The 10,072-nt window shown below is 41.0% G+C and overlaps 2 protein-coding genes across 2 annotated transcripts in view; one reads left to right on the plus strand and one right to left on the minus strand.

The window, feature by feature from the left end:
• The window catches only part of lmf2a (lipase maturation factor 2a), a 13,162-nt gene extending 9,558 nt beyond the window's left edge, over positions 1–3,604 (plus strand). The window contains exons 8-12 of the mRNA XM_010775899.1: positions 651–664; positions 916–1,084; positions 1,678–1,789; positions 2,058–2,166; positions 2,640–3,604. Coding sequence (XP_010774201.1) covers positions 651–664; positions 916–1,084; positions 1,678–1,789; positions 2,058–2,166; positions 2,640–3,059 — 824 coding nt within the window. The 3' untranslated portion in view covers positions 3,060–3,604. The remainder of the gene's footprint in view (positions 1–650; positions 665–915; positions 1,085–1,677; positions 1,790–2,057; positions 2,167–2,639) is intronic.
• Positions 3,542–8,250, minus strand: miox (myo-inositol oxygenase). Its single transcript, XM_010775898.1, has 10 exons — positions 8,209–8,250; positions 7,945–8,025; positions 7,388–7,468; positions 5,340–5,502; positions 5,190–5,257; positions 4,792–4,901; positions 4,411–4,478; positions 4,256–4,305; positions 4,012–4,124; positions 3,542–3,933 (listed from the first exon to the last, which is right to left on the minus strand). Exons 1-10 carry the CDS (start codon positions 8,224–8,226, stop codon positions 3,825–3,827), a joined length of 861 nt encoding a protein of 286 aa, XP_010774200.1. The 5' UTR covers positions 8,227–8,250; the 3' UTR covers positions 3,542–3,824.
• Between the last annotated feature and the right edge of the window lie 1,822 nt (positions 8,251–10,072).

Raw genomic sequence — 10,072 nt, forward strand, 5'->3', positions numbered from 1 at the left:
AAAAGCTGGGGCCGGAAAAGAGTGAGACAGGTAGCGCGCAAAAGTAAAAGTGGAACCGAGAGTGGTACGAGAGACAGAACGAGAGCAAGACAGACAGACATTACGAGAGCGAGACAGTTTGTCCCCGTACCACTGGTTGAAAACCACTGCTGTAGATCACTGCCGGTACGTGCGCTGGGAGCGCACCGTTTAAGTTTGAAAGTTGAAAAGTTTGTGTGTCTGAAACGCTATGTGATACAGTACAGTTTACACAGCACAGTACATGTTCTGTAGCTACTATTGCACTAAATGGTAACACTTGAATACGTTATGCAAATATGCAACTTGTTTGTTGAAATGTTAATAAATGGGAGCTTCCTCAAACAGCCATCTCTTTCCTGACAATCCCCTCTGTGCACGAACCCTTACATATGGTAATTAAACATTAAAACACCTGTGGCTTATAGTCCAGTGCGGCTTATATATGTACACATCATTCAATTTAGCTGCTGCGGCTTATATTCAGGTGCGCCTTATAGTCCGAAAATTACGGTATTTAAATAATTTATTTTAAAAGTATTTTTTTTCATTCAAAAATGGCAGGAATGCTGTTTTCAGCCTCTCAAATATGGAGACTTCCTGTTTTCCTTTTGTTTAATTCGTTTTTATAGGTAAATATCTTTGGGTTTTGGATTGAGATGTTGGACTTCAAGAAGCTGCAATGGACATTTTTCTCTATTTCATGAAAAAATGTTTAGACCATACCATTCATTGAGATAATAGTTTGCCTAATGATGACAGGCCTGCTCTGCTTTTTTCTTTTATTTAACGAGTATGAGAGGCCCCCAGTTTTAACAATCTGTAACTGAGTATAACCATTAAGGCAGCACTGGACAACAAGAGTTATTCCTATCAGTATGTTCCTTTTCTTTTCAGGAGATTGAGTTTATGTACAAGCCAGGCAACCTAAGTGCCCCCCCGGCTGTGGTGACTCCTCACCAGCCGCGGTTGGACTGGCAGATGTGGTTTGCTGCCCTCGGGGATCAAACACAGGCTCCATGGTTCACCAGCCTCATGTACCGCTTGCTGCAGGGCAAGAGAGATGGTATGCTGTTATTCTCTGTTTCCTATCATTCTTTGATTTCCTTAAAGGGAAATACAACTGATTGGGTGATGGGCAAAAAACAACACGGCTGGCTTGGCTTTTTTTGGGTTAAAACTTGAATGCTTACATTTTTGTACAACACATAATAGGAGATCACATCACTGTTGTGATAAGAAGTTAATCCAGCCCTGGATCTTTGCACCGCTGTGCTCACACTAATGCCTTGCCAGGGTTCATTCAAAAAGATCTTTCTTACCATTTATAAAAATGTTTGTAACATCTCTTTGCACCCAAGTTGTGCTAACAAGAAAGACTGCAGACAGAAATACACACACTTCTGCAGCATCTTTACTTTGATGACATCTGAATAAAAGTCAACAGTAACTATTTTTCATAAAATGACAGTACATCTTAGAGTTGTTAGTGTGGGACACAGCCCAACTTTGTTACAATGTTGTTGGACCAGGACTACATGTACGCTGTGCACAGTGTAGAAAATGTTCTCTACTCTAAATGATTCAATGTTAATGAAGGCAGTGTTTGTTGGTTTTCAGGAACAAGCTGATCTCAAAGCTTTGTTTTCTGTTGTGCAGTGATAGAGTTGATCCAGACGGACGTATCACAGTATCCGTTCCACCAGGAGCCCCCGGCCTACCTCCGAGCGCACCGCTACAGATACTGGTTTACTGAACCCAAGGCTGACGGGTCAGTGCTCTCTCTCTCTCGCTCTCTCTCTCTCTTGCTCTCTGAAGAAATCTTGATTGTTTTCAGCTCTGAAATGACATGCTGAAAGCACACATTCAAACGTTACTGCCAAACTCAAACTCAATAAACATTGTTTAATAAATTCTTCATCCAAAACCTTTTTTATTAAGGGAGTTTATGTAGGCAATTTTAGTTATTCATTACTTTTACTGTGTGAATACTTCCTGAAAACCTTTATTTACTTTCTTTGGCTGCTCTCTGTTGGCAGATCCTACCCAGAGCGTTGGTGGAGGCGGGTCTATGATGAGGAATTCTATCCCACGGTGCACTTGGGGAACACCTTCCTGGAAACCATGCTCACTCAGTACGGACTCAAGGTAAATGTATCTCAAAAACATATTTTTAGTAATATGGAAAACAAAAATGTTTGTCAGTTTTAGGGTTGCACATTTTAGGAAATAATTACTAATAGCATTTATTTAGACTGATATTGCAATTAAGATATGATTCAAAATAATGGAGTAATTGATCATATTTCTCATTATCATGGAATAGATATATTAAAATATTATGGAGTGACTTTGTAATGGAGATCTGTGCCAAACAAATACGTTTGTTTAATATGATTTGTAGGCTTGGATTACATAATACTTATTTTAAAATGGTATTTTTACACATGTTCTACGTTTTACCAAACATTGTGCTTTCTGCCATTTGATTATTTTACTGGTCCATATTGGGATTTAATTTAAATTGGAATTAAATGTGTAGCCCAAGTGGGCAGTGCATGTTACATTCCCAGTCTTAAATCTTTTGAACTCTTGTTAATATTCTTCTCTTTTGTCTGTAGGACAAATCTCCTCCGCGTCGTTTGCCTAACACCCCTGTGGCCAAGGCGGTGCGGTGGGTGCGCTCTCATGTCAGAGGAGTTCCTGCCCCCGTGCTCATCTGGACCCTCATCGCCTGCAGCGCCACCCTCTGTCTGCTCCACGGACTGCAGAGCAGGAACAAACACACAGAAAGAACAGCAGGCACTCAGAAGGAAGCTATGACCGATCAGAAAGCAAATGCACCTGACAGCGCTCCAGACACGGGTGGGAAGTCAGATGAAGAGCAGGAAGCAGAGGAAGAGGAGGAAGAGGAAGATGGAGGGGACTGTGAAGATGAGGTGGAGGACTGCGAAGGAGAGGAGAAATACCCTGTTGGGGACGACAAAGAAGAGGAAGACGGGATGGAAGCAGAGGAGATCCTTGAAAAGAGGAAGTTTTAAAAAGAAGATGCTTATCCCTTAATGAACTGTCTGTGATATCACCGTCTGCGTCTTCATAAATGTTACGAAAATGACCAAAGAAGTTATATGTGTATATTTGTAATTCCTGATCAGCCAATTATAGAACAAATCTCCCATCTACACTTTACTGCTTTTCATTTTCCTTATATCAGTCTGTTCACAATCACTTAATTCAGCAGATCAAGATGTTTATATTTTTTGAAAGAAAAGAGAACTATAAAAATGTAAATATAAGCAGTCTTCTGTTCCACTCATTAAGAGAGTAATGGTGGCTCATGTTACTCTTTGTGTGTGTTGTTGCACTATGTTAATTCAGGTGTGTGTTTGCAGGTGTTATTTTTGTTTGTTACTGTGATCTTTTGCTCTATCAGCTACACTCCACTTTTCCTTTTTTTATTTCCCAGACATATCAATTCCTCAAATGTACCAATGTACGAAATGAATCCCCAGACAAATTGATGTAGTTTGTTTTTAAATGGTTTTTTTACTACATATTAAAGAATAATACCAAAAAAAAGAATTCAGTACATATTTATCTGAAAAATGCAAACATCAGTTTTATAAATATACTTATGTGTATAAATTGAATGCCACTATACAATGTATATCATACATTGTATAGGGTACAGGTAATTAATCCAGCTTCAGTGTTAAAAGCAGTGATAGGACAAATCATTCTGAATTTCTCAAGTGTTCACTTTCTGTTTCTATATAGTGCTGCTGTTTAATTCAATGCTGTCTGTTTCACCACTTCAGTATTCCAGGGCAGTACTTGTCGATCAGAGACTGGTAGTACGGCTTCAGCTTGTCGACGTCGGGCAGCTCCGTGGTCTTTGTGTAAAGGTCAAATGCACTGGAGAGGATAGAAGATGCCGCTTCAGGTCGGAGCAATGAAAAGGATAACATGCACAGGACAAAGGAAGAGGCTCACTTGAACTCTTGGACCCAGGGCAGCATGCGCAGGTCTTTCTCGTTGCACAGGTGCATGTAGTCTCCGTGGGAGTGCCAGGGGTAGAATGAATGGAAGCGAATCATGTACAACCCCTGCAGGGAGACAGAAAAACAGTATCACTGCTGATGAGGTGAGAAAATATTTGCACCCTTTCTGTCTGCTTTAATTGTTTAATTCCCCAAAACATAACTTAAACAATAATTTAATGTTATAGTATACTGACCTCCTCTGGGATGGAGCAGTTATTGAACTTCAAAACTCTGTAGAGATATTCTGAAGACAACAATACAAGAGATCATAAACAATATTGAAGAAAAACAAGAACTTCAATGACTTCTGGTGTTCTAGTTGTTTGTTTTGTGTGTTAGAGTGTCTAACCATCATGGCCCCAGGACATGTGGACTTTGTCGAGGCCACAGTTTGGCTCATAGATCCCGAACTCAGTACTAAATAGTTTTAAAAAAAAGAGTCATTACTTAACAGAATAATTCCCATTACTTCTAAGAACAAGACTTTAGGTGACGTCAATAATTGTAGAACTACAAGTTGTATTGATTTTGGTCGTTATTGCAGATAAATACAAAACATCATTGTGTTTTGGAAAGGCTATGGACTACACATAAAGTTTAAAGGCAACCAAACAGGTCTCAAAAACCTGGCACAGAAAATGTTGCAAAAGTATGGGAAATTTAAAATACACATCCTTGGCTTCAGGGATAGACAATGTGCAGACTGATGATGTGAGATGACAATACTAACTTGTAGTGAGAATTCTTCTCATCTGGGTTATCCATGAAGCTGTTGTCCCTGAACACAATGGAGTTTTGATACTGGCAGCCCACTGGGAAGGTGTCGCCTACTACCGCCCACTGGAGAGCACACACACGCAAAGTATGAAATTAGGATTCATTAGGTTCGATGTATATTTTATAAAACATGTAGATAAGGTCAAGGGATTTCGTAATAATGATAAGCTGCTTTGTGGAGAAAAAAAATATTGAAGACCCGTCACAGAAAGAATTTGAGTTTTTGGGAAGACAGAACATTTCTTGGAAAAATGACATGACTTAAAAGATGACATTAAGGTACGAGATGAACTCTGGTTTAGCATTGCGGTTGTTCAGAGTTGGAAATTATATACCAGACCATGTGTCTACCTGAGGAACATCCCAAAGAGCCATTGTCTTCCCAACATCATGGATCAGACCCACCAAATGGAACCATTCTGGGGAGAGACAGTGAATACAGTTATCAAGTATGTTTTTGTACACAGTCTGTGTATTTCTGCTTCTCTCTCAGTATGGTACCATTGTCTGGGTGTGCCTGACGGATGCCCTCAGCAGTCTGGAAGGCGTGGTAGGAGTTGGGGAAATCCACATCAGGATCAGACTCGTCCACCAGCTGGTCCAGAGACATGATGGCGTCCATCATCCCCAGCTTAGTGTGGCTGCAGCCCGTCCACGCAGAGTTCTGCAAAGAGGTACGAGTCATAATAGTGCTGCAGAGGTTCAGTTTCTCCAACTACCACTAGAGCACCTAAAATAAAGATTTTGAAAAAGCTTTATATTTATTTAGTTTTATTTGAGTATTATCCCAATGAATTTTCAAATGATGTGTTATAAAAAGCTTCTGTAGATGGTTTACGTTTATTAAAACAGCTAGTGTCCATGTGCAGCCAGAGAATACAATACAATACAATATAGCTTTATTTATAGAGCACTTTAAACCTCCAGACCAAAGTGCTGTACAGGCAAATGAACAAAACAAAACATACAAAAAGTAACACAGCTCAGCTCACACACCATAAAACAAGTACAAGTAAAAACAATAGACAATTTAAAAGCAATAAAAGCAACGCTCTGAAAGATGTTAATACGCTAAGGAGAAGAGGTGGGTTTTAAGACGCGATTTAAAAGCAGGCAGTGTGACGGCCTGTCTGATGTGCAGGAGCAGATCGTTCCACAGTGTGGGAGCCGCTACAGAGAAGCAACGGCCCCCTCTGAGCTTTAACTTGGTTTTGGGCACATTCAGGAGCAGTTGATCCGTTGACCTGAGAGGGCGGTTGTGCGTGTAAGGGTGTAGCAGCTCACAAAGATATGGTGGGGTCATGCCATTTAGGGATTTAAAAGTAAATAAAAGGATTTTGAAATGAATCCTAAAATGTATTGGCAGCAAGAGCGAAGCCAAAATGGGGGAGATGTGGTCATATTTCCGTGTGCCAGTTAAAAGCCTTGCTGCGGGATTTTGCACCTGCTGCAGACGAGCGAGGAAGGACCCACTGACCCCCTTGTAAAGAGAGTTACAGTAATCCAGCCGAGTGGTGACAAAGGCGTGGATTACTGTCTCAAACTGCTGTCTGGGGAGAAAAGGTTTTACTTTGGTAGGCTGCCTCTGGTGATAAAAGCTTGTTTTTACCACAAATGTAATCTGACTCAAGTTTTAGTTCACGGTTCATTTTAATGCCAAGGTTCGTAATGGTGGGCTTGGTGTACTGAGCCAGGGAACCCAGGTCTACATAGTGGTGCCAGTGGTGCTACCAAAAACCATTACTTCTGTTTTTCCTTCATTTAGTTTTAGAAAATTGCACGCCATCCAGGCCTTTATGTCCTCTAGACACTTTAGCAGTGGGCTAATTGAGTAACCCTCCTTCTTTTTTAGTGGGACATAAATCTGGCTATCATCAGCATAGCAATGGAATCAATCAACAACTTTACTAATCCCACAAGGGGAAATTGGTTATGAGCAGCAGTTTATGTCATGTACACAGGCAGGAACATACAGGAAGAAAACACACAGATACACCCGGGAGCACAGATGTGGATCATTCCAATTTACACTAAATAGTTCATAGCATCACAATAATAAATAAATAAATAATCAATGCGATGCCGTGCTTTCTAAATATGGACCCAAGAGGGACCAAATAGAGGGAGAATAGCAGGGGGCCTAATACTGAGCCCTGTGCGAACCCATACAGGAGTGGAGCAGAGGATGACTCGGAGTCACCAAGGCTGACAGAGAAAGTTCTGTCCTTCAGATATGACCTGAACCATTCCAGGGCTTTCCCCTCAATACCCACCCACTTCTCCAAGTGGGAGATCAGGGTGTCATGGTCGACTGTATCGAAGGCAGCAGTTAAATCAATAAGTAGAAGCACAACGCAGTCCCCAGAGTCTCTGAGACCTTCACCTCAGAGAACAGGTTGACGCTTGTTTGCTTAGCCTGATAAGATCAATCAGTCATAACAGAATTGCACAACATACAAAATCAGTACACTTTAGTTCATTACTGATTTTTGAAAAAAAAAAAAATTCGGCAACGTTACAACTTCTGTTTTTGCTCCTGATTTACTCACCATTTGATTAACAAAGTCCATCGTCTGATGAGTGTGCATCAGCTTATATGTGTTGAACACACGATCAATTAGATCTCCACTCTGAAAAACAGACACACACACACACACACACACACACACACACACACACACACACACACACACACACACACACACACACACACACACACAGACACACAGACAGACAGACAGACAGAGTTTTTCAGTACATTTACATACAATTATTTGTTTGGTTGGCATTTTCTGCATTACTTCATTAATGGAGATTCAGCTCTTTTAAAAAAAACACTTAGTGATTTTGATGATCAATGTTCAACATTTAGTTAAAAGATCTGTAAATAAACTTCTGGCCAACAGAGCAAATTAGGGATTATGCTCTGCTAATACAAACAGACTCAACTGAATATCTCTGTCTCTTTTTAGCCTCTTGATTTATTAACCCATTTTGTGCATTTGTCAAAAATAATCGTTCTCACCTCTTAATTAGATCATTTGACCATAAATGCATGCAGTATTGAATAACTATCATGATCTCAAGGGGAGATATAGATGCTTACCTCAAAGTTTCTGTAGCCTTCCTTCTCTTTGGTTTTATTTGTCTTCAAATTCGGCCGATAGGCCAGGGACGGATCTGGACCCTGAGAGCAGAGAAACAGAGAGCAGGAAACATTTTCAGGTTTTACAAAAATAGAAAAACACATATGCTTTCAAAATAATATGAAGTAGTAAATGAGTAAAAGTAAGAAGAGGGTCATTAAATATATTCTAAAAAGTAGTGATAAAATGGAAAGCATATCCTCTATGCATTCAGCCAAACATACCATGTTGATGACCCTCATGGCTGACAGATGATGTGTTGTGGTGTGTTGTTCCTCCTGCCTATATATATACTGCCGCTTTAAACGCTAACCGCATAAAGTGTACACTAGTGTCCGGTCACACTTTAACTAAAGCTATCTTAATGGGGTACACCCTGCTGAACCTTGGCCCTGAGTACGTGCGTCGTTGTGTCTGAGTGTGTGTTTTTTTTTTATGTGTATCTGAGAGAGTGTTTCTAAAGTCAGCAGTATTACCTGTTTGTACTGATCTAGGATGACTCAGTAATATTTTCTTATTTTTTCCATAACCTTCACATTTTTTCAAACAGTACATGTATCATATTTACCTGTATTAACACACATAACAAGAAAGTCACACACATATACATAACAACAACAAAGCTTTCTTGGTTTTAGTTTTATTTCTGGGTATTGACCCCATTACATAACACATACAACAGGATTGTACTGGAGTTCATTTCTTAGTATCAAATGCCCAGGTTCATTGCCTAAATTGATTAGGAGGAAATCTGTTCTGTTTGTTGGACCAGAGGTTACATTGACCAAAGTGTTGAAACAAGCCACAGTTGACACAAAATAAGGAACATTTGTTGACACCTTCCAATTGTAGCCATATTTGAACATTTAAAGTTACACACATTAGCTATCTACTGGACGAAGTTCGGCGCAACTCTCAAATCTGATTGGCCACAACATATTTGCACATCTTTCAAACTTGACACCTCCAGTATGCACATATGGGCTCAGAATATATGTAATAATGCATATATATGCACATATTTGTTTTCCGTTTAAAACCTCTGAACCTGCAAACACAAATATACGGCCGATATTCACTCTTAATAGTTTGATCGGTGCTCTCTATAAAGGCCGATCAGGAGAGCTGGATCCGATCGATATGGATATAAACGCGAGTGAAGTGTAACCGGACGCGAGAGAGAGATCAGATCAGCTGTTGAGTCTGACGGAGACACACAGCTCCATGGGAGCCTGCCTGCAGACCTCCACTTTCAGGACAGTTCCGGTGCAGGCTGCACTCTCAGGACATCTCCACTGTCAGTACAGGAAGTGACGATTCTGACGAACACGTTTTTTTTCCCACCCACCGAAGGACTTGTTTGATGGAAGTTTTCAAATCACAATGGAGACGTCCGCCCACCGTGCACTTTGGGTCTGCCTTGGTCAAGCCCTTTTGACCCCCCCAGCCTGGAGGAATGTAACGGGAGTTGACAGGGGACTCTGCCCGCCTCACGAGTGCCTATTTTCGGACACTTTTTTCACTTTCCCCCCTATTTCCCCCGGTTTTATTATTATTATTATTTTTGGCTATTTCACACGGTTTCTACCGGGGACATTGCCCGTCATCCATATATTAACGGATTTTGACCATTTTTGTTGCATTTTTCTCCTCTCCTCTCCTCTCACTGATCGAATGGCAAACGCGACCCACTGTCGGAGGGCCTCCGCGCCGGCCCGGCCTAGTGCCGGTGCTCTGGCGGTCGGTTCCTCCGAACTGCGGGTTCGACTCTGATGGCCGGGAGGGTGTGCTGCGTTGGGGTGGGGGACTTCCCCCACTCTGCGTGTCTCTTCCTTCACGGGTCCCGCAGCGGGGTGGAGGTTCCCAGCTGCAACCTCCCCACCTCCGCCGCGTATGTATATATATATATAGGGACACCTTGTATTGTAGTTAATCAGTACAGTATCACTTTTCATCACTTAGATTGATTGAACTGTTCTGCCCTTACTGTATCCCTATGCGTAGTTAGACAGTTAGCTAACATTTAAAAGTCCTCCAATAAAGATGCAAGGTTTTCTTTCTTGACTTTACTGTTCTTCTTTTACTTTG

Source organism: Notothenia coriiceps, unplaced genomic scaffold (genome assembly GCF_000735185.1).
Source record: "Notothenia coriiceps isolate Sejong01 unplaced genomic scaffold, NC01 NC01_scaffold00016421, whole genome shotgun sequence".
Classification (NCBI taxonomy): domain Eukaryota; kingdom Metazoa; phylum Chordata; class Actinopteri; order Perciformes; family Nototheniidae; genus Notothenia; species Notothenia coriiceps.